The 23,300-nt window shown below is 38.4% G+C and overlaps 4 protein-coding genes and 1 non-coding gene across 7 annotated transcripts; 3 read left to right on the top strand and 2 right to left on the bottom strand.

Annotated features, from left to right (window-relative positions):
- Positions 1–287: 287 nt before the first annotated feature.
- LOC140801941 (uncharacterized) lies at positions 288–2,593 on the top strand. Its single transcript, XM_073157340.1, has 5 exons — positions 288–576; positions 869–1,370; positions 1,469–1,670; positions 1,755–2,168; positions 2,258–2,593. Exons 1-5 carry the CDS (start codon positions 288–290, stop codon positions 2,591–2,593), a joined length of 1,743 nt encoding a protein of 580 aa, XP_073013441.1.
- Positions 2,594–2,870: 277 nt separating this feature from the next.
- Positions 2,871–2,952, top strand: TRNAS-GCU (transfer RNA serine (anticodon GCU)). Its single transcript has one exon. It is a non-coding gene; the product is annotated as a tRNA-Ser (tRNA).
- A 517-nt stretch (positions 2,953–3,469) lies between these two features.
- Positions 3,470–6,489, bottom strand: LOC140780296 (uncharacterized). Its single transcript, XM_073125732.1, has 4 exons — positions 6,260–6,489; positions 6,076–6,142; positions 4,911–5,012; positions 3,470–3,867 (listed from the first exon to the last, which is right to left on the bottom strand). The coding sequence occupies exons 1-4, from the start codon at positions 6,419–6,421 to the stop codon at positions 3,803–3,805; spliced, it is 396 nt and encodes a 131-aa protein (XP_072981833.1). The 5' UTR covers positions 6,422–6,489; the 3' UTR covers positions 3,470–3,802.
- A 1,767-nt stretch (positions 6,490–8,256) lies between these two features.
- LOC140780696 (uncharacterized) lies at positions 8,257–11,779 on the top strand. 2 transcript variants are annotated; one of them, XM_073126406.1, is made up of 4 exons: positions 8,257–8,395; positions 8,510–8,810; positions 9,467–9,903; positions 11,068–11,779. In XM_073126406.1, the coding sequence occupies exons 2-4, from the start codon at positions 8,646–8,648 to the stop codon at positions 11,504–11,506; spliced, it is 1,041 nt and encodes a 346-aa protein (XP_072982507.1). In that variant the 5' UTR covers positions 8,257–8,395; positions 8,510–8,645; the 3' UTR covers positions 11,507–11,779. The 2 variants fall into 2 exon arrangements, with proteins under 2 accessions (XP_072982507.1, XP_072982508.1); XM_073126407.1 differs by having other exon boundaries at positions 8,283–8,406.
- Positions 11,780–12,445: 666 nt separating this feature from the next.
- LOC140784793 (extra-large guanine nucleotide-binding protein 3-like) lies at positions 12,446–22,109 on the bottom strand. 2 transcript variants are annotated; one of them, XM_073132359.1, is made up of 10 exons: positions 21,929–22,109; positions 20,597–21,764; positions 20,339–20,476; positions 19,551–19,655; positions 19,269–19,451; positions 17,352–17,514; positions 16,380–16,630; positions 14,425–14,597; positions 13,146–13,340; positions 12,446–12,996 (listed from the first exon to the last, which is right to left on the bottom strand). In XM_073132359.1, exons 2-10 carry the CDS (start codon positions 21,569–21,571, stop codon positions 12,612–12,614), a joined length of 2,568 nt encoding a protein of 855 aa, XP_072988460.1. In that variant the 5' UTR covers positions 21,572–21,764; positions 21,929–22,109; the 3' UTR covers positions 12,446–12,611. The 2 variants fall into 2 exon arrangements, with proteins under 2 accessions (XP_072988460.1, XP_072988451.1); XM_073132350.1 differs by having other exon boundaries at positions 20,339–20,472; positions 20,593–21,764; positions 21,929–22,086.
- Between the last annotated feature and the right edge of the window lie 1,191 nt (positions 22,110–23,300).

Below are 23,300 nucleotides of genomic sequence, written 5' to 3'. Positions count from 1 at the left end.
GATTTCACAAACCATTGACTATAAAGAGTACGTCTACAAAAAGTACGACTACAAATTAAGAGTACGCCAACTCACGTAGCCAGGTTTGTTCCGTGCCCTTGTATTCCATTTTACTTTGGGCGCGGCGCTTCTTTTCTCCGTGATAGCATGAAATGGAAACTTCGCCACCAAAATCCAACGTCCCAGTGTATATATATATATAGAGAGAGAGAGAGAGAGGAATATAATTATAGTCACCCTCTTTAGAGTTGTTCAGACGCATCAAACATTAACCCTTTTCTACTACCATGCCTCTTCTTCTAATGTCTCCCTTCGCACAATCTTTCTCGGAATCTATGAAGCAGAAGGAACCAGTTGGAACGTTGGACATGTTGGAGTCTCTGAGTACCTCGGTTGATGACGACGGCGACGTTGATACTAAGTGCGCGTGGTTGCGGTCCCAGGTCGTCGGAGCGGAGGCAGAGTTTGAGTCTCCTTTTGGCCGCCGGCGCATCACGTACGCCGATTACACGGCTTCCGGACGGTTCTTATGGTTTGTTGAGGAATTCCTTCAAAGGGATGTTCTTCCGTACTATGGTAAGTTTTATTGTTAGTGTTCTTGAATTGGCACTTATTCTTTCCATATTGTAATATGGTTCATTATTGTTATGCTTATCCAGATTCGAAAAAATATATTCAATTTGATAGCTTTTTTTTAGACTTTATGCATTGAACTAGGAGGAGACATCCCCGTTACGAGCCAAACAGTGGCATAAAACAATGTCTCATGGAGGCATAAGGTGTCATAACTCTACGCATAAAGGATTGCATGTCTCTCACGTGGCAACTATATAGGCTTCCACTGAAAGCTTCTCAATTTTTTTTTCAGGGAATACTCATACAGTAGATAGCTATGTGGGCCTCCACACCAGCAAGTTGGCCCACGAAGCGGCCCAATACATTAAGCGATGCATGGGATCCGGCCCAGATGACGCCCTAATATTCTGTGGCTCCGGCTGCACGGCGGCGATCAAACGGCTGCAAGAAGTCATGGGCATCACCTTGCCGTCGATCCTCCGGTCGACGGTCCTCGACCACCTTCCGCCGTCGGATCGTTGGGTGGTGTTCCTTGGGCCGTACGAGCACCACTCCAATTTGCTGTCGTGGCGCGAGAGCCTGGCCCAGGTGGTAGAAATTGGGCTGGACGAGTCCGGGCTCGTGGATCTCGTGAGCCTCGAGGCCCAGCTCAAGTCCTCTGAGTTCTGTGGAAGGCCCAAGCTTGGGTCTTTCTCGGCTTGTAGCAATGTCACTGGGATCCACACTGACACACGTGCCATAGCACGCTTGCTTCACGAGCATGGTGCCTATGCCTGCTTTGACTTCGCATGCAGGTACGTGGATGCACACTCCCATTTCACACCTTATATATATATACATATATCTTAGTGATATTATGATTCAAACTCTGTCAGTGTTTCTATTTGATCAGTGGGCCCTATGTGGAGATTGACATGAGATCGGGTGAATCGGACGGCTACGATGCGGTGTTCCTCAGCCCACACAAGTTTGTGGGTGGGCCAGGGAGCCCTGGGATCCTTCTCATGCGACAGGACTTGTACCGGATCGGAGCCACCCCTCCCTCCACCAGCGGGGGGGGCACCGTCTTGTACGTCAGCTCCTTCGGCAACCAGGTGATCCACCGCTTGCAGCCGTTCGATCTCTCTTATTGTCCGTGATTTTACTTCCCGAATTGTGACACGTTTCGGTCTCATCAGGATACGATCTACTGCGAGGACGTGGAGGAGCGGGAGGACGCCGGCACGCCCGCAATCGTGCAGAAGATTCGTGCTGCCATGGCGTTTCGCGTGAAGGAGTGGATCGGCCACGAGGCGATTCGGGAGAAGGAGGACAGGCTCCTGCGAGGGGCCATGGAGCGGATCCGGGGGAACCCGAAGGTGCGAGTCCTGGGAGGCACGTCCGACGACGACCGACAACCCATCTTCTCGTTTGTCTTGTATCCGGACGGGACACGTGGCAAGAACCTGCACTGCCGCTTCGTCACCAAGCTGCTGAACGACCTGTTCGGGATCCAGGCGCGCGGTGGCTGCGCGTGCGCTGGTCCCTACGGTCACGTACTTCTCGGCATAGATCGGATGCGGTCCAAAGCCATCAAATCCGCCGTTGAAAGAGTACTTGCTACCCTTCTCACCCTTTTCGATCCACGATATTGTTCACAACTATGGCATTATTTATTGATGTTTTGGGTCATTTCATGCAGGGTTACGAAGGGGCGAGGCCAGGGTGGACACGTGTCAGCTTTGCCCACTGCACATCAACGGAGGAGATGGAGTTCGTGATGGATGCAATAGAGTTGGTAGCAGCCCATGGGCACAAGTTTCTGCCCCGCTACAATTTCGATTGGAGGACGGGAGACTGGGACTATCGAAATGACGGAACTGCCCTTCCTGTTATAAACGGAGGACGTGAGACTGGCAAGAGCTACGAGGATTACATGGCATTTGCTAGAGAAGTCGCTAACTCTTTGCCAAACAGCTCGGTGAACAGGCATATCCCAGATTGCATAGATCCCATATTAGTTAACTTTATTATGTGATATATATAATATATATTATGATGTGAATAAAGAAGTTGGGTATCATCCTCTGGAGCCTGGAGGTCAGTGATCCCAAGGCAAGTGTGTAAGCTAGATCTGTAACGTATACAACGTATTTGTTGAAATTAAAGTGGTCAATGAATGGTGATAATTTTGTGCTGGATTTTCTTTTCAACCGATCACGAGCCTATAGGCGGGACTAGTCTTCCTGGAAATTAGATGCATAGATATGATGGAGAGTTAATGAGATGTTCATTTGTAATCATCCATCGTTCCAGTCGCTTTGGCCGAGTGGTTAAGGCGTGTGCCTGCTAAGTACATGGGGTTTCCCCGCGAGAGTTCGAATCTCTCAGGCGACGATTGTTATTTGGTGGTAGTCAGGCAAAAATATATATCTTTTTTCTTTTCCTATTTCCCTCTTTTACATCGATAAAACAACGAATCAAGAAAACCTAGTTGTGTTAAATCACATTGATGACTAGGAATATATCATTATCTTTTTATCATCCTCTCTTACCTTCATATCATGACCGAGTTTACTTCTCAAGCATCAAGAGTTAAAAATCCAGACGTGTTTCTGTTGAATTGGCTACGCGTTCATATTGTTTCAAATTTCGAGGCCTTGGGCGACTTTTAATTTGTACGATCTCCACAAGAGTCGGGAACTCCAAATCTTTCTTCTGAGTTTGAAACATTGGTATTCCAGGGGTACTTCATAAGTTATCAATGTTCAATCACTGGTACCTCATAATCTATCAATACTCTTTTTTAAAGTGACTGAAAATAAGTAAACTTGAGTCTCCATAATTTTTCAACCTTTTCCCTTTTTTTGGTACGGTAGGACAATGATCATATAATAGATTTGTAGCCAATCTGTTTAATAGCAGACTGAAATCGAATTCAAAAGGTTTATAGCAATGCTAAGTACAGACCTGACTGCTTTGGCATAAATGTCTTTTTCAATACATAAGTAATGGCTTACAGAAGAGTGGCATTAATTCTGTAAGAACTACTTGACCTTGGATTTAAATTTCATTCGCATAAAGTGCAGTCATTTACTTCAGAACCTAATGAAGAATAACGTTATCTTAAATTAATACAGGTTTGTGATAAGTAAAGGCCTAGGTGCCTCATGATGCAGGCCAATTTTTTGGTTCCTTAACCATACACGGTCAGTTGGAAAGACTTTGAAGCATTTTACTCCATCGGTCATTCTACCATGGCATCGATTTTCTCGTTTGTAGGTGGTTTAGTAATCTTTCCTTTCCTTTTACCTACAAAACAAACAAGCACAGTTCCTCGAAACATCAGGATAAATGGAAAAAAAAAACTTTGGACATCCAAAAAAATAAGTAATTGTGACTCAAAATAAGATAAAAACAAATACTGTATATCTATTTCCTCAGGACTAAGTTTTTGGAACGCTCCATAACCACTTGAGGACGATAGTTTCCAAATTCCAGTCAATCATAATCTGATAGAAAAGAGTAATGAAGTGCTGCAAGATTAACCGGTGCATGTAATATCAGTTCTAGTACTTGAATGCGTCTTAACGCTGACACCAAATCTGTGTTAATGTTCCTTGCCTAGTATGCATATTCATCCAATTGTTCCACCTAAGGAGACAGTTTAAGCATTCCATATCCAGTGGTATAAAGGATTGTCTAAAGACTAATCTAATGAGTATTTAGCCTATTAATAGAGATCCAACTAAAGCAATAATCTCTTAATTTTCAAAGGCGTTCCTTTGATCAGGCCTTTCATTAACTCTGTATCTTCATGGGAGAACCCCACCCCCAGGAAACATGCAGAAATAATAAATACGTTTGCTACTCCCTACAAGAAATATAGAGGGAGAGATTGTTGAGCATATGTTGCATCAAAGTAGAATGGATTTTCAAAGTAGAGTGCACCTTAAATTTGTTTTTGAATGAAGGGGTTCAGTTATTTGAACTAGTGCTCTGTGCAAGATCAAACTGACAACTTTTTGGGTTAAAGGGAAGCAACATTGAACTTCTTAACTACAACTTATAAGAAGAATTTGCTTGAAAATTACTTAGTCCACTTCCTTCACCATACTACTTCCAAGACATCTGACAAGACACATCTTTCTAGAAATATCCCAGTCATTTACAAAAAGAACATCTTCAAAAACACTTTCTTTGATGGAAAAAAATCCGATCATGCACCTTGATAAACAAAACCATTCAATAATACGACTAATGTATAATTTAAGGATAACAGATGTTCTATAAAGTTGATGGAAAAAAGTTGAATTCACAAGGCATTATATCAAGGATTGAAAGAAACAGCTTGCCTTTTCCTTTGCCTTTGCCTTTTAATCTTTTGATCTGAAGCCTTGAGGCCTTCTTCAAGTTAATCTTCTTGTTAGGCTTCTCATCCGTGGCATCGGAAGAACCTACCAATCAATTTTAAAGAACTTAAGTAAAGGCTTCCATATATAATCACCAATGAGTGATATGACAAACATACTTCTTCATCTGAAGATTACAAGGTACATAACAATACAATCATGAACTATTATTCTTCACCAAAAAATAAAACAGAGAGAACAGTTATCCTTGATCCCTCAGAGAGCAAGCAAAGTAGAAACAAGTTATCTACCAAAGGAATTGGTTACATACAAAATCATCCAACTCCCAACATCTTTCAGTAAGGAGCCTCTCAAGATCTGTAGGTTGTTCTGTGTGAGAAAAAAAAGACTTCCAAAAGCTTACAAAACATTACAGGATAGAAGTATTGAACCAGGCATTGGTCAGAGCATTGCCTTATTAAAGTCACTTCACTTGGGGTTATGTTGAGGTGCTGTTCTAGCGCTTAACCTTATGGGCAGAGAATCTAGGCAAAGGCTTGAAGCACCTTTGCACATTGCTGACTACAGTTGAGACAGTATAATATATTTGAATCCCTTTCTTAACATAAATTTAAGCTGGAATTGCTATAACTGATTACTGTACATAAATAAAAAAAATATCGCAAAGCACTATTAACTTCTAAAACCAGAGAAGGATTTTCTCCATAGAATAAACTAAGTTAGCTTAATTTCTATGTTCAATGAGAGTACGAAGCCCATTCATCACCTGCAGAAAGGTCCAATATATCAAACAAAATAACCAACAAAATCTAACAATATCAAGCAATCAGCTTTTAGTGGTGTTCTGCCATATAGAGGTGACATAGGCCTTTCAAAACAAACTCCAGCAAAGCAATAATCCAACAAGCTAGAAATAATCACCTACATTGTTCCTTAAGATCAGTTCTTCATCATAAAGCCAACATTATGATAAAAATAGCACAACTATATAGTCATTAGACATTCAGGAGAACAAAACATACCAATAAAAACATAGAACCTCTGAATTAAAGAATACATAGTTTGAAAACGTAAAGTTCCAAAATTTTCGTTAGTAACCGAGCAAATCAAGAAATAAGCACAAAGAATTCAAAGAGGGGAAACGCACCTTCAGCGGTTGCCATCTCGACATCTTCCATCGTGACCAAGCCCTTCTCGATGGCCTCCTTTTGATCCTGCAAAATAATAATAAAATGTCAGATTTTGAAGAATACCCAGTATAGATTTGGAGCTAAACAACCCCACAAGCATGGAAAAGAGAGAGCATTCAGGGGTTCCAGATCGAATAGTACCCGACGCCATTTTTTTAGGAGCTTCCTCTTGCGCTTGCCGGACATATAGACCGGCGGGGTTCGCTGCTTGAGCTTACCACTACCGGGCTCGCCATGGACCGCCCGCTTTCTCTCCTGGATCCGCTCCCGCCGCTGCTTCTGCACGACGTTATACTTGGCCATGGCAAATCAAACCAAAACCCTAGAAAGAGACCCTGTCGGCGCTCTGAGTCTCAACTTAAACTAACTCCTCGAGACTTGACCTCGGCAGCTGAGACGGCTATTTGCCGACTCCAGACTATCAATATTTTTCACGTAAACTTCTTAACTTTTATTTATTACACAAATATACCGCTCTAAATAAATAAATAAATATGCATATACATTTTGAACTAAGAAAAAAAAATTAACTATATAAAATTTTAAATTAATTTTTTTTTTAAGTCAGAAAGTATACGTGGTAAAAAAAAAAAAGGTTTAAAAAGCACGTACATAATAGTCCAAAAGGCCATAGAAAATTATCTTATATTTGACCCCTTTATACTTGATTGTGATTCTCTATTTCAAATTAGTGCAACTATTAAAATTTTCTGAGCATGCCACCCAGTCCTACAATTTTGAGCACACTTACAACAACATTATTAGCATCAAATGATTTGATGAGATATAATTGGAGCATATGGGATCGATGCTTAGTGTCAAGATGCACCAAATCCCTGTTCTACAAAATTTATGAGGAATAAGAATCACAAAATATACAAATAAAGAGAAGTCATATTTAGCTATCCACTCTTCCAACGAGCTTTCTTTGTGGGTGGGGTCAGTGTTTTGGGGCTTAAGTGTGATGTATCATTGTGTGTTTGCCTCAAATCACCGGTCTCATCTCTTTTTTATTTGTTTTTTCCTTGTTTATTTTCTTAGATTATGTTGTAGTGTTTTAGGGTATTATAGGTTTATAGCACTGTGTCTTCTGCAAGACATTGACTCTCCTTTACATGTCTTCTCTCGAGCCTCCCATGGTGCTTCGAGGTAGTTCTATAGTTGATGGTCAAGTGGCAAGCTCGTCTCCACCATTGTTATCTATTCTCCTCCGTTCTTATATGTAGAAATGCTTGTACTAAATGTTATGCTTATTCACGATCCAACTTATGTTTAACTATGTTTGGGGCTTGTACTTAGGGTTAGCCACCGTTCCTCCCTTTTACTTATGTATCAAATTGTAACGTTCGATTAAACCTTAATGAATTATAAGTCTACAATCTTTCTCTTAAAAAAAACAAAAAAAGAAGTCTGGCATTTTTTCTTATATTTCCTTTGATATTAGCAATTCTCCAAGAATAGGGACTGCGAGAATGATTTCAATTATTGATTACAATAAGAAGTGGAAAATTTGGACGACTGCAAATTGGCACTGAGAGAAAAGATGCAAAGGCTAACAAGTGAAAATAATTAAACGAATTCGTCTAATTAATCACTTGATGGCAAAACTATATTATATTATATTATATTATATCAGATTCAGATATGTGACGAGTGTAAAAGTTCCGTGTTCATATCCGATCCATTTATTCAAGTACGCCATTGACCAAATAGAGCACGTCCTCCTCTTCTCCACGCAATGCGCTGCCATTTCTTTCCAGGCAGCAACTTATAATTACTTAATAGCGACGAATCGTTGACCAAAACCTGGCACATGCCATGCCATTTGATGATGCTTGGATTGCCCTCTTAACTAAAATATTTCAACGAAGCATCCCACATTCTAATGCTATTAAGTTGCGATTTAATCATCTAATCCAGTTTAAATCACTTCACTAATAGGATCAATGACCATTTCAAATATTAGTGCAATCTGTAGCATATTGGTAAGCATGTCGGATTCAAATTTACATACCAAACCCGATTGGTTGTATGTACTATGTTATATGTATATGGCACAAGATAGATAACTCAAATCGGATCCGGGTCTGGATCCGGTACTAAAGCTCTCTTATGCTCGGCCCGTTAATACCCCTAGTAAGTAAAGCTTAACTGCTCGAAACATGGATCGCCCTCTTCCCTCCGATCTTTCCGCCACAAAAATTTCCTTCCTTTTTTTTTCTTGTTTGTTTTTTGTTTCCGGAAACCGGAGCAAATCGATCGATTGGAGCCTCGCAAGTAAGCTTTTCGTACGATCTTTTTTCCTATTTCTTATAGTAATTTGTGCAAGAAGTTTGGGGAGGTACAATTCGTGCGCTCCAATTTGATGGTTTCCTGATGCTTTCCTTCAAGAATTTGATCGATCCGGTGTGGTGAGTGGCAAAAGGTGGCGTCTTGGCGAGTGCTTGGGTTGAGATTAGGGTTAGGGCTCCTTTTGAGGTCCTGGTACCGATAAGTTTTGCTGCTGTGGTTCCATGTTTGGATCGCTATGGGAGTGGATTACTACAACATCTTGAAGGTGAATCGGAATGCGACCGACGAGGATCTCAAGAAGTCCTACCGGAGGCTGGCTATGAGATGGCACCCGGACAAGAACCCTGGCGACAACAAGGAGGCCGAGGCCAAGTTTAAGCAGATCTCTGAAGCGTACGAGGCGAGTTCTTTGGACTTGATCAATTTTATATTGTTTTAACTTTAATAAATTCAACCTTTTTTGGATTAGATTCAAAATTTTGACTTGCTTTATTTCGATTGATAGCTGAAATTTGACAGGGGAAGTAGAAAGAATGAATCTTCATCGCACGATGATGCTTTTGTTGCTCAGGCTTGAATACATAGTCATGAAACTTTGTTTGATAGTGTTAGATTGCAGTAGATTTTAAAACTGAGGAGCTTGAAAAGTGGAGGATTCATCTTTCTATTAGTTGCAAGCCTGCGTTAAAATAAGAAACAAGAATGTTTTTAGTCGGTTAGAAGAGAATAAGATATGAGCTGAATAGTTTGAGAGGAGATAATATATTTCTATGTTTCGTATGATTAAATACTTCTGGTTATCTGGTTTGGATCTATTTTAGGAATGAGAATGCTTTCTCCTATATTTCCTGTTAGATTTGGAACTTCTTTTCTTCCTCAACCTTTCTTTGTGTAAATTTTGTTTACACATTTTGCTAAGGCATTCTTTTGAATGCCATCTACAGTTGATACTTATCATGATATTCTGTTCATAATGCAAATTGGCTTACATAGTAGTCGTAGAATTATCATATTTTCCAAATTGTCTCTCAATATCACATGCCCCTGTTTGTTCAGGTTTTAAGCGATCTACAAAAGAGGGCTATATATGATCAGCATGGAGAAGAAGGGTTGAAGGGGATGCCCCCTCCTGGCTCTCAAAGTAGAGCCTCGTCTGCTAATGGCTCGCACGGTCCACGTAATTTTCGATTCAATCCTCGGAATGCGGAGGATGTCTTTGCTGAGTTTGTTGCAAGCAGCAGCAGGCCTTACGGGTTCGAGTCCACGGGACGTGCCAAGTCCATGAGGTATCAATCAGAAGGATCTAGTACATTTGGTGGGTTTCATCGGACAGAGAGCACATCCCGATCGCATAATGAGGCCACTGGCACTGGGACAAGCCAGCCTCAAAAAGCACCAGCAGTGGAGAACAAGCTATCGTGCAGTCTTGAAGAGCTCTACACTGGGTCAACAAGGAAGATGAAGATCTCTAGGACCGTCTTGCAACCAAATGGGTATGCAGTTTTTGCAGATATTTTCCTTTTCTGCACCCTTGTAATTTTCCTGAATTCCTTTTGCTTTATTCACATAAATGACCTAGAATATGCGTCTCTTTGGGAATTATGGTTTGGGAACATTAAATAAAGTATGATGCTTGACATGAATTTCTACCTTTCCTCAACCTTCTAATAAAGTATCAGTACTCTTTGTAAGGCCTTTATATTTTTTAACCGATGATATAAATCTAGACTGAAATATGAATTTCTAATCTATTACATCGTATATAGTTTCTGTTGTCAGGCTGTAGGGAGTTTCTTGCTTTATGATTCTGTTTAAAAGTTTAACTCGAGATGAACAATGGCAATCAAAATTTAATGAAAATTAATTCCAAAACTCATTGGTTAAAATCGAAACTATCAAGATTTCTGGTTTTGACATTTATTTTAGACCACGATAGGATAAAACCATTCTATTTTTCCCTAAAAATTCATTTTTTCAAGTAGTCAGAATTGAAACATCAAATCTGAACCATTGGAGTAACAAAGCTGTTTCATTGGCAAGCAAACTAAGCTGCACAGACATGCTAAGCATCTTATATTTTACATAGATATGAAGGTTAGATATCTATCATATGCTAGTCTGGATTTTAATTTACTTTTCTCTTTGGTCAGTTCACATTGTTAAATAGAATGGCTGGTCCCTGCATCTTTAATTTACTTCTGGTCAAGACTGCTGTATTTGGGCAGGACTTGAAACTTAAAAAGACAAGAAGGCATGTAAGACAGTCAACTGCAAAAGGGAAAAGTTAGTTTTTAACCATTTTCTGCTCTTCACTCTGAATTAGCTTCTTTATGAGATATGGAAACAAGATAGTTTCCTTGTTCCCAGTATTTTGACATTGAGTAGCAGAAGAGTCACCTAATTAAGCATATTGCATTCGTAAGTAATCTATTTAAGTGTATACGAAGTTTTTACATCAGTTACATGTAATTATACAAACTAGTGTTTGGTAGCCTGCCTTACTACTCGGAGCATTTCTCTCTTCATATGAAATCAAAGGAAAGAATTATGTTACCATGCAGTTTTAGACAGGGCAATGCATATTTCTCAATTCTAGAATTTAGATAGAACTTGACCTTAATCTTGCTAATATTTTTTTCTTCTTTCATATGTGGCAGGCGCTTAGATCCAGAGACAGAGATTTTGACAATTGATGTGAAGCCTGGGTGGAAGAAGGGAACCAAGATAACATTCCCAGGAAAGGGCAACGAGCTGCCGAACCAACTCCCAGCAGACCTCGTCTTTGTCATCGATGAGAAGACCCACGATGTCTACACAAGGGAAGGCAATGATCTCTTCATCAACCAGAAGATCTCTCTGGTGGATGCACTTGCAGGGACCACACTAAACATCAAGACCCTTGACGGTCGTGATCTAGCAATCAAGTTGACTGATGTAGTAAGCCCTGGGCATGAAATTGTAATTGCAATGGAAGGGATGCCTCTAGCAAAGGAGCCAGGAAAGAAGGGGAACCTGAGGATCAAGTTTGATGTTAGTTTCCCATCAAGGTTGACGGCGGAGCAGCGGGCAATCGTCAGACGTGCCTTAGGAGGCTAACCACAAAAATGTCGCACATTGTTCTTGAGCACAATAACATAGGTCTAACTGTAGTTCCCCATCCAGTTAACACTAATTCTATTCTTCGATTTTTTTCTTGGCCGTCCATCATGAGCATTTCTTTTTTACTAAGCAGTATTCCTTTTGATGTTAACCATGATATTGGGTAACCGGATGTTAAGGACAAGTTGGAAGTGTAATGAACTAATGATACGAAGGTATCTTTGTACGTCCTGCAATTTATTACTGGCTTTTAGCCTCTTCTAGGGGGTATGCTCTTTTCTTGATATTTTTTAACTGCTTACACCAGAGTGTCCGATCGAAGGCCAAATCGATTGGGTTAGTGTTGGGATATATAGTAGATGGTTAAAAAGATTTAGCCTCATGCAGAGTGAGTTTAATTTCAACATTGAGTTTCATCATCTTTTTATATAGCTTAGTTGAATGCGGAGAGCAAAGTGATTGATAAAATCAGGCTAAGATACAGGGAAGTGTGAGGTGATACTGGAGCTGCAAAGTAAAGCTCATCTTTATGAATGGAAATAATGGTGGTGAGCGGAGAGCAAGTTTGCAAGTAGTTAGGTGCATATAAGACTTTTAGTTTGAGAAAAGAAGAGTTGGATTTGGAAAAGATATAATGATGCCGACGTATATTAGAAGGAAATTTCTAGGTATAATCTCCCCAAGTATAACCAAATCCGAGCTAGCTACCAGCTTAGAGTTGATTACTCTGTTCAAGGTATTATTTTATTACCATAAATTGAGAACCTAAGTGAAATTAATCACAATGAAAATATTCTACAAGGCAATATCCATGGTTATAAATTGACTCAGAGAATAAAAGGGAATTACAATCTGCCAAAACATCAGAACCATATGGAGGGTACAAAATTTTGGTAGACATATCAAACTGTGATACTGTTAAAAAGGCACACTGAATTTTCCAAAAAAACACAATCAGAGCCTTACAAGAACTTTTTATTGCATCAGACAAGCTGGAAGGCAGACTACTGTAGTTACAATAATTTATGATGCTTTCAGGAGACAGTACATTCAACTCCAAAATAAACAATGAAAGCAAGCCTAATTGCAGCAATTTTTTCCATTATTCTTGCCTGATGAATGGTGAACTAAGTTCAGTGGTGCTAAAGAATGAGTCGTCATGATAGAAAGTCTCATCCTTCTCCTCATCCCACCTTAGCACCTCTCTTATGTACTTGAAAGCTTCATCTACGGTAGGTCGTTCACGACCCCGTGCTTGCCACACGAACAGCTTTCGGTTGGTGAGGGAGGAATAGAGGTCTTTAAATTTCATTGCAACGTAATAGTATGCCTGGTGCGCCACGGTCTGGTGGTTGTGGTGAGTCCCAACAGGGCAGAAGTCTTTGAACCACTCGCACGTAGATAGGGGCACACAGCCAATCTTCTCCTCAAAGAGGTCATACTTATTCAGCACCAGTACAAATGGCGTATCCTGGAAGCATGGTTGCCTGCATTCAAGCACTGGATTAGCTTAAAATCCTGAAAGTAGCAAACAAAGGTGATGACAATTCTTTAATCCTAGTGAAAAGCGACCACATCATGATTGAATCAAAATAAGAAAAAGACGGGCAAACTAAACGAGAATCAAGGGTGACACCTGATTGCCGCCTCGAATAGTTCCTTGCTTTGCATCATCTTGTTCTGTGCCTTACTGCTGCCACTAACAGGGGCACCCAGCTGATCATAGTCACTAAGAGAGAGACAGAAGATTACCATGCGAACATCCTCGAACATTTCCACCCACTTGCAACCCTCATTCATTCCCTTGGGACTTACTCTAATCAGCTGGTACCTAATAAAAGGGAAAAAAAGGAAAAGTTGAATGTGAGAGAGAGAGAGAGAGAGAGAGAGAGAGAGAGAGAGAGAGAGAGAGAGCATTCTTTACCAGAAACTTAGTAAAGATTATCAAATTAAAACAGTACATAAATGAATTAAATAACTTATTCGTTAGTAGAGATTTTCTGTCCGTGTGGACCTGTTGGCTCATACATTTCATAGGTCCCACAGTTGATCATTGTATATACTGTACAAATGCCGCAAGAAATTGAAAGCATGCTTCTTATTCAGTGGTTAAAGTAGGTACTTTTGTTTGGATTTAGCTCCTGCTATTTAGTTTCACTGCATCATAATAAGCATGAGCAGACACAAACATTATTTGCAACATACAAACATACATCTAGATCTTGAATTCTCAATCTTATAGTGCTACGTTACTTTATAGGAATATTCTCATTATAATCTTCTTTAAATAAGATGGCCTTTGGTTGTTTTCTGAAAGATGAGATAAGCCAAAGACCAAAGGACATTTTAGTCAAAGAATAGATTAAACTAAACTTGAATAGCAGAAGTAAATGGTCTTCATTGATATAGATGCAGTAAATTTGCACTTGATAATATACAAAAATTGACAACACCAAGTACCATATATGACCATTTTTCACTTAGTATTATATCTATTATTGATTAAATGCCATACCTTAACTTTTAATATGATTAAAATGGCAATGAGGCTTTCTAGGAGAAATTCCTAATTTAGTATGAAATAAGAAGGTAAAAAGTTTGTATTCAGTTACACAACTACAAATGGAGCATCTTTTTTTACTTCATTCAGTTAAAAAATCTTTCTGTATATCATAGATTGATCCTACTACTTTTGTGTCATGAATTTATACAGCAGGAAAAGCTTATTAGAGTTAAACATTTGTTAAAATGAAAGTGATATATAAAGACTACCATATTGAGTGGATAATCTGGAATGCGAGGTGGCATACCCAAAAAAGCTATCCAAGTATCTAAACAGTTGGTCTTTTCATAAAAGTATCTAACTTTTAAAGTTTTTAAATGCAGACTTAAGCCAGTAAAAGAAGAAAAATTACTTGGTAAGAAGCTGCGAGTGACCATCAGGATTGTCCATGTAAGGTTCTGACATTGGGCTCCGATCATCAAGTGAAAACTCAATGAAGGCCAATCCGTTTCCTTGGGTTACTCCTTCTGCATATAATATGTCTTTCTCAGAAGGTTCATACTCATTGCTTGATACTTCTATTGCCTGCAAAAACAAATTCCCAATCAAAAAGGAAGAGACTCTTTTGCTTATATAGAGTGTAATATCCAGAATTTAATAAGAAAAATAAATAAAAAACTAGCGCATGTACCACTATTCTTTTTCCTTCCCCCACTCCCTTGAGTGGTTTTAAAACCGCAAAATCTCTAACGAGATCACAGAGGAAGATATTGTGAAAACCTAACTTCCCCTCCCCTTTAAAATGCTAGCCTCTCCTCTTCTCCCCCACGCCGATGTCCCCTTCTTCTCTCCTGTGTGTTTGACGTTGTCAAACTCATTGCCAAAGCGCGCTAGAGCAAAAGCCGATACCACTATTCAAACCGTAAGTGACAACTTTTCCTCATCTTGGATTAGAGACTTCAGTTATTCCACTTGGACCACAGGTGAGTGAATGCACTCATGTATTTTATTTGTCTCGTATTTCGTGTTATTATGCTATCATGTTATCTTCATGCAATATCTATTATGTTATCTTTATACAATATCATCACATTATCTTTGTGCAACATTATTTTTTGTTTATTGCTATTCTTTGTGCAAATGATAAGTATATTGATTATGAGTAGCTAATGAACTATTGGCTATATATAGATAAGGTTGAGAATAATTTCAGGCTAAATACTTTTTGTGCATTTCCCTATAGCGACTCAAGTCTAACTTAAAATCTAAGAAACATACATTTTCCTGATCATATGGTGGTTCATTTAGATGACTTTGGCGGCACTAGGGAACAGTCCCAAGCTAAACCAAAATCTCTTTGTAATAAATAATATAATTAGTAGAAAGATACGATGTGTTTATCACATAGTGACACCTCCTAGCCCTAACCAAATCAATTATGAAAAAAAAATTCAAGCATCATTTCGAGGTAATTTCTAGCTGATGTAGGTCTATGGGCACAATCTCAAAATGAGAAATATGACACTTATTGAGATTGAGAAGTTCCAAATAATAAACATTTTGAACATGTTATCAGCTTATTAATTGCATTATTATTACTTGTGCTTTATTATTCACGTTGTGAGCATACTAGTTGTTATATTTAATTGTTGAGCCTTTGTTTTTAAATTATGTTGTGGATTCTAGTTTTACTGGCCTTACATGGATTCATCCATTGAGCTAAAGTTGTCAACTCAGAAAATCTCTCATAACATTTTAGATACTGATCAACATAACAAATGAGCATGGTGCACTAGAACTCTCTCCATTTAGGATTTGGTTTCCTACCTTCAATTGTATTAGTCTTTCATGGTTTCGATTGAAAACTAGCTACTGTCTTAGTTTTATTGGAAGATATTGGTTATATAACTTGATTATCTTTATTTCATTAAGAGTTCTTGACTTAGAATTCTTAATTGTTTTGAGTTCCCTTGTATTGTAGATTTGGGTAGTCATCGTTAGGGTTTCGTGTATCTTAAACTTTATTGGGGTACATAGCCTGTCATAATTTTAAATTTGGGTCATGATAGAGAACCATTCAAACTGCTAATTCACCAAGAAAATCAGAACCCATGATTCTATTTCACAGAACATACCATGCAATTATAATATTTTCTTCTTTTTTCATAAATGTTTTGAGCAATCTAAACTATTAAAGAATTGGCCAGTTACCACCAAAATGCTTGCAAATGTGGCAGTCTATCAAAAAAAAAAAATTATTGTCAGTTAGAAGAAAAGGATGGTTCAAATGCAGCTAGTTAATTTAGAGTCAGCATGTCATGGTACTAATATGGAAGAAAAGATGGCATAGAGGTGCTGAAGTATTACCCGGTTCAAGAAGTATTCAGCAACATCAGGAAGAAAATGAAGCTCATTTTTTCTCTTGTATGTTTCTTGCATGGCAGGATCTTTCCACATCTCATCAACAAATGGAGCATATTCACGTGTTGCAGCAGGGAAAAAGGCATCTAAGTCTCCCATTGCTATGATGTCTAAAAGCCAGTCGGAGAACTTTTTCAACCTTGCATTAATTGAGTATACACATGAATTTGAACCGTTAACTTCACATTCACCATCACCTGAAAATCCTACATAATTAGCAGTTGCATCCAGACATGTGGGTCTTCTCAAAGTAAACTATATACAGTCTTCATTTGCTTATAAATTCCAGGACAAATAAGTACATGATATAAATAAAAGAGCAGCAGTATGGAAAAAGACATCAAGTAATAACAGATCAAGCATACAAACTTAGGAAAAAATGAAAACTCTAACAAGAAACCAATTACCCACCTTCTGTTGACTCTAGAAGATAAACTTAATATTGGATCTTTCCAGTCCCTCCCTCCTCTCCCTCTCTCTAATGTATATGGGTATGCATATGGATGTATATTATGGGAGAAAAGCATACATACCTTAAATAATTAGCATTCAGCCATATTCACATCCAAACATTCTACTTATCACATATACAGTACATTCTACATTTCTACCCTAAAAAATTAGCATTCTACTTATCACATATACAGTACATGAAAAAGAAAAAGTAATGCATGTTTACGTGCCATATTTATTTATACAATGGGGATTCTAAGGTGGGATCTAATCTAAACATGATTTATAGTTCTACAGAAATCTATCATACGAAGAACAGCAAAAGAAGGTCAATTGAAGATCCAAGGTTGAAGGCCAAAATGAAAACAAGGCAATCATGGTCAAATGAAGCAATCATATCATTTTCAATAACAAAAGGAGCAATTCAGGTTGCAAACATGGATGAGGAAACCATCCAAATATTACCTTCAAGTGAGTTTATCCCTTTCAGCCTAGACAAAGCCTCCTCCTCAAAGCGCTCACGGCCCTCTAGCAAAATTCCGAGATATTTGAACATATTTCTTTGTATCATCAGCTTAATAGCATCAAGTTCTTCTTGGGTGAAGTTATTTCCATATAAAAACTTGGCCTGTATCAATATATTGCAGTTCAAGTGATGGATATGAAATAAATGAATAATTTTTATGGATAGAGGAGTAACTGCAGAGGAGAAATTACAAGTGACAGAAAGTGCTCCGTGTAACATATAAAAAGCACTCAATCATGAGTAGCATGAACAAAATATGAGATATACACTATGGTAATCTGTAAATTAATAATAACGGAAGAAAATCTAACAAATCAATTGCTATATTTATTTATTTATTTTGGTGATTGTAACTTGGAAGGTGAATGAAGTTCTGAAAGAGTGAAAGAAATCACAGCACCAATCATATGCAATTTGAGCACAGCAAAGAGCAAACTTAACATGAATGAAATATGTGAGCAGTTCATTGAATGTACAAGATATAATATGCAGTCTAGCATGTTTCTTGCAAATAACAAGAACATGCATTGCTTGAAAGAAATAATTGTTAACTTAGTCTCAATAGATATATCACATTCTCATGGCTAATGGCCTTTGCATCCAAACAGGTTTTCTGCAGGGCAGGCATCTGCTATTGCAAATAACATTTTATTTATATTAAGCTGTTAACAATGTAAATGGATTTACTTGTCTGTCATGTAACTGAAACATAACCGTTATTACTCAGTTTCCCAGAGGCAGTAATTGCAAATGGTTGGATCTTGTAGGATCCATATGGATTAAAATCCGGATTGATTGAACTGCACAATACCATACCCAGATCAAATCTGAGCCAAACCCAACACATTGGGTTAAGTTCTGGGTGTGGGCATGGTTTTGAATGAAAGAATAGAGTAGGTAATCCTCTTTCTTCATCTAATCTCCTGGTCCATTGGTTGATTATTATAATCTTTTTTGGAATATGACTCCTAATCTATTCGCCACCCAATTGTTCTTTTTAACCTTGAAAGTAGATGCTACAAAATCAGTCAAGTGAATACTAACACTCCTTTTTTCCCTGAGCAAAGGTACCATATCAGCTATGAAATACAGATTGTAACCTGAATTCTATTATTATTCGGTATGACCTGACAATTGGGTCAGATTCAGATAGGTTTAGTGGGTAAACAGGGTTGATTGCTACTCCTACTTGCATTACTTAGTGCTAATCTTAGTCAGTGCAAGAATAACTTATGTTGCTTTATAATCTACCCGTAAGGGTCGAACATGAAGATTAAATGGTTCATAAGAAAATGGATATAATTAAAGAAAAGCAAAGAGTGGATTACAACTGTCCAAAGTAGATGAGTGCTGAAGCAGTGAAGCCTTGAAGGTGATATCAACAGTCTACTACATTTTCATAAAATGACTCAAAAGCAGTCCATTGGCTGACATGGGAAATTTACACTTTCAAAGTAAAATTTATATTGTAAAAGATAGAGGTACCGAGAGTCCAAAGGCAAAAGTAACACTTGTCACATAAAAGAGCAAAGCTTTACCAAATTGAAGAGTCAATTCAAAAAATAAGTTGCCACTAGAGAAGCTTAATAGCTGAGACCACATGGAACCAAGCTAGTATTAGTTCAAAACAAGTGACATATCAGATACTAAATTTGTGCAAAGTAAACGCTGCATTGCTCCTATTAGCTCTATCTGGATAATAGAACCAACCACTATGCCAACTATACCAACATAGTATACAACAAAATATTTTTCTTTGTGAAGATATCTTCTTTTTTTCACATTTATTCTTGTAAAGTTCAAATGACCAACTACAAGTAGGTCACAAAATTATGGAAGAAACAACATCATCTCACCTGCTTAAATATAGTGCTAGTCCCAGATCCCTGGGGCCCAAGTAGTAAAAGCTTTTGGATTCTCTTATGCTCTAAGTAATCAGGGACAGTTCTGGCAGAGTAGGGGGTTTCAACCCTAGGGCCCTGTGAGGTTGGATGTGGCACAGGCAAATGGAAAAAGGAACATACTAAACGAGTCAGTGCCTGCCCAGCAAAGAGGAGAGGAAATAGGTCAGAAGATTACCGTGGAATAGATCAATTTCTTTAAGAAAAAAAAATCCCTTCAATGATTAGAACACGTACAGATTCCCAGATTTTTCCCTTAATATTATTTTGGCCTTCCTCCTCATAGCGGCCATCATCATAGACCCAGAAATGTGTATCACGTGGGCACTGTACACCCGCAACCTGCAGGCAGGAGAAAGATTTTAAAAAATTTAGGAACTTCATATCTCAGTGCTTAGTATAGGTACTTTTACTGATCCCAAGTGCAAGGAAGCACCAAATTGACTTCAAGGAGGCAACGACATCAACAGGAAATAAAACAAGTGCTTCAAGGTCCCAATGTAGTAGATGAAGAAAGCATTCACTAGTCTTATCAATAATATATATTACGTAGACATATCCATGAATATACTAGAAGAATTTCTTTGATGATCTATACTGGAATAATAAATGAATTGGTTGACCAGGTAACAAAATTCAGTCGACATCTTTAAAGCTCTATTTTCAATGGTCTACCATACAAAATCAAGATATGTTTAGAGTCTGTCAATCAGGGAAACACAAGGTCCTTGGGCAGATAAAAAGAAACTCAAGGAAAAGGTGAATCAACTGAAGCTTATGACCAATGAAGAAGAATGTTCTCAGTACAGTATCCTGTAGAAGCCATAGTTGTACTTTATTTGTATAAATAACATGTAAATGTCTATCGACTCTATTCACCTTCTCCAAGATCATAGAGGTATACCACAGGCTTACTGCAAAGGGCTAGTAGAAAATGGCAAAAGTAAAGACTACTTAAAAAGCAAGGTATCTAAGGGGGAAAATAATAAGAAATGCATCATGTCTAACTGATTTAAAATACCTACCCTTAGCACCCTTAACTCAACTTTCGTGATTTCCCTGCCATTAATATAGACCTGAGTGTTACCATTGCTGGCATTAGGCTGAAGCTTCCCTGTGAAATTTAAGTTAGAACTAATGATTCTGTCTGGCTTTTCTCCTTCCTGTCAAAATAAGGAAAAAAAGAAAATAATAAGAGAATATGGTAACAGCATAGAAATTTTTTGACCAGCATGCTAAACAGCAAAGAGTTGCCAAAGATAATAGGTTGCCAATACACTTGCCTTTCCCCAGAGTCCGGATTCTTTGTCGTACCAGTACCTTCCAGGCTTCAATTTTTCATGAGGTAATGGGCAACTGAGCAAATCTGCCATCTCTTCTGGCCTCAGTGGATAACCATTGACAATAAGCTGTTCTGGTCGAAGCTGATTAGCTGGACATTCCTTCTCAGCTTTCAGTATTTGCCTAACCTCCAAGGGACTAAGTAACCGAGATAAAATTCTCGATCTCTTGCCTAATCTTGACCGTTTTGACTCGTCAATTGGCTGGCCTATGCAACATACACACTTGCGGCCTTCAGGCATCGATCCCATTGCTCTGAGTACACAATAACAACAGTATCTTGCATCACAGACCAGACAAGACTCCTTGCTCTCCCATCTTCTCTTCCCGCAACGGTAGCAAACTAATTTTCTCTTCTCTGTCCTTGATACACCCACATACTGAGGAGAAGCTGAAGTCTCCACACTGAGCTCCTTACTTTCTGATTCATCCTCTGGCCCAAAACCAAAAGTGACCACGGGAACTCTCTTTGTCTCATTTATGGATTGCGTAGGCTGTGTTCCTGGAGAACTGCATGCAGACCCCGAATACTCTGAGTGGGTCCCATCAGAGAATTCCTGATTCTGCAATACTGATACCACAGATTCTGAACTCCCCCCTGATGCCTGCCGGCTCTGAACTGGAGGTTCTGCACACTGGGCAATTCTGGAGATGGGCAAAGGTATCGGATCCATCACAGGAGTCGCAGTATCATTTCCTAGCCTATGATCATCGGAGATTGGTTCTGCTGCTGGTATTGATGCGTAATTCAGATTGACTGGCTCAAAACTCGGGAGCTCATGCGATACCAGTGGTCCGTCGTACTCGATAGCAATAGAGTAGTCGAGATTGGCAGGTACCTCAGGGATGGGGGTCCCTGGGGGCAGTATTCTTCTCAACATCTCCTGCCACCCATTCTCATCTACTGTCTCCGCCATTTCTCAATTCTAAGCAATCAAACAATATCCTACAAACTATTCTACTAGAAATAAGATCACACGAAAAGTCTCAGAGCCAGAACCTCCCAAGATCCATTTTTGCCCACTTTTAGAGAGAAAAAATTTATCCTTAAAAGTAGGAACTTATACGAAAGGTCCAATCTTTTGATGAGCCCAGAGAATCCGAAGCTTTCTGCGATGAAATTTATCAAAAAAATTAAAGGAAAAAAAACTCAGACGTCCTCAACAACAGGGGAAAATGGCGAAGAAACAGCAAAATCCCAATCTTTACACTACCAAAATGGAACCTAGCAATGCAAACGGAAGCCCCAATTCAGAAGAGGGACGGAAGGCTACCTCTGGCCGAGACAGGACGGATTCCATCCGAGTTGGTGCAAAAATGCCAACTTTTTCTGACGATTTCAAGGCTTCGTGCGCTAAAATTTGCCGATTGGGACGTGGATTTGGTGGTCAAAAAGCCCTAGGAATGTACAATTCTAAACCAGCGAAGCAGCAATTGAATAATTTATTCGATAATAGATAGAGAGTGGGGAGGAGGGAAGGGGTAAAAAAGGTGGGAGTGGTCCCTCTTGGTATACTTCGGTATTTAGTAAAATCCCGTTTGCTGTTCTGGGCAAAACAACGAATCCGCCTACCAAGAGAGTATCCTGGCCCTGGTGTATATTTTACATTTTAATCCCTTGAAGAAGAAAAAAAAAAATATATATATATATATATATATTTTTTTTTTTTCTTTTTGTATATCCAAAATTCACCAATTGCGTGCATATATTTCACCAATTTGGATGTGCATAAGCCAAAAGAAAAAAGAAGAAGCCAAGACCTATTAAATAAATAGCAAAAGGTGTTCCACTAGTTTGGCCGAGAAAAAGAGAAAAAAAAAATTAGGCCATCATCGGAGTCCAATGATTCAATTCTATCAACAGTAGTTTTATATATATTTAATAAATTATCATAAATTTTATTCCCCTATAAATATCGAAGTTAATATTTAATAAATTATTTAATATAGTGCTATATGCATATGACTTGAGGCCTTCGTTTTTTTTTAAATGATTGACTTATATATTTAATTATCCAATCTATATATTAAAATCTTATAATCTATTTAAAAAAATAATCAAGTGGAAGGTCCCGATTTACCCTTTGGACAGGGACAGTTTGGGAATTTTATTTATTGTAGTGCAACGTTTCCATGTCGTCTATCTAGGATTGGCTCCTAGAATTAAGGGAATATATTCTATTATGATAATTTTTATTTTAACTCCTGCTATCTTCTCTTTCTTAGTTAGACTATGAGAGCCCGTTCCACCACGATTAAACAAAAGAAAGAGAGGAAAAAAGAAGAAGAAAGGATTAAAATTTTTTTAAAAAAAAGCCTCTATCTAAGAAGAAGAGTACAGAACCAGCAAGTATGTTAGATAGTTGAATCTTTTACTTTTATGATAGCATTTCAATGCAAATAAGGGGGGATAAGTTCATGTTAGCATCTCCTAATTAATTTACCTCAAGAGAAGTCCGAATTTTATTCTCTCTATAAAAAAAAAATTTAAAAAGAGGAAGTTTGGATTCTTGTGTTTGAAGTTAGGCATGTGTTGACTAGAATAGGAGAGTACCCAACTCACCCTTTCATTGCAAGACTCATATATATATATATATATATATGTGTGTGTGTGTGTGTGTGTGTCAAATGTCAATGGTGCCATGG

The sequence above is a fragment of the Typha latifolia genome, chromosome 1, assembly GCF_019914945.1.
Source record: "Typha latifolia isolate L0001 chromosome 1, TyphaL0001v2, whole genome shotgun sequence".
NCBI lineage: Eukaryota > Viridiplantae > Streptophyta > Magnoliopsida > Poales > Typhaceae > Typha > Typha latifolia.
The sequence above is the reverse complement of the archived record's forward strand: the minus strand, read 5'-3'. Positions and strand labels throughout refer to the sequence as shown.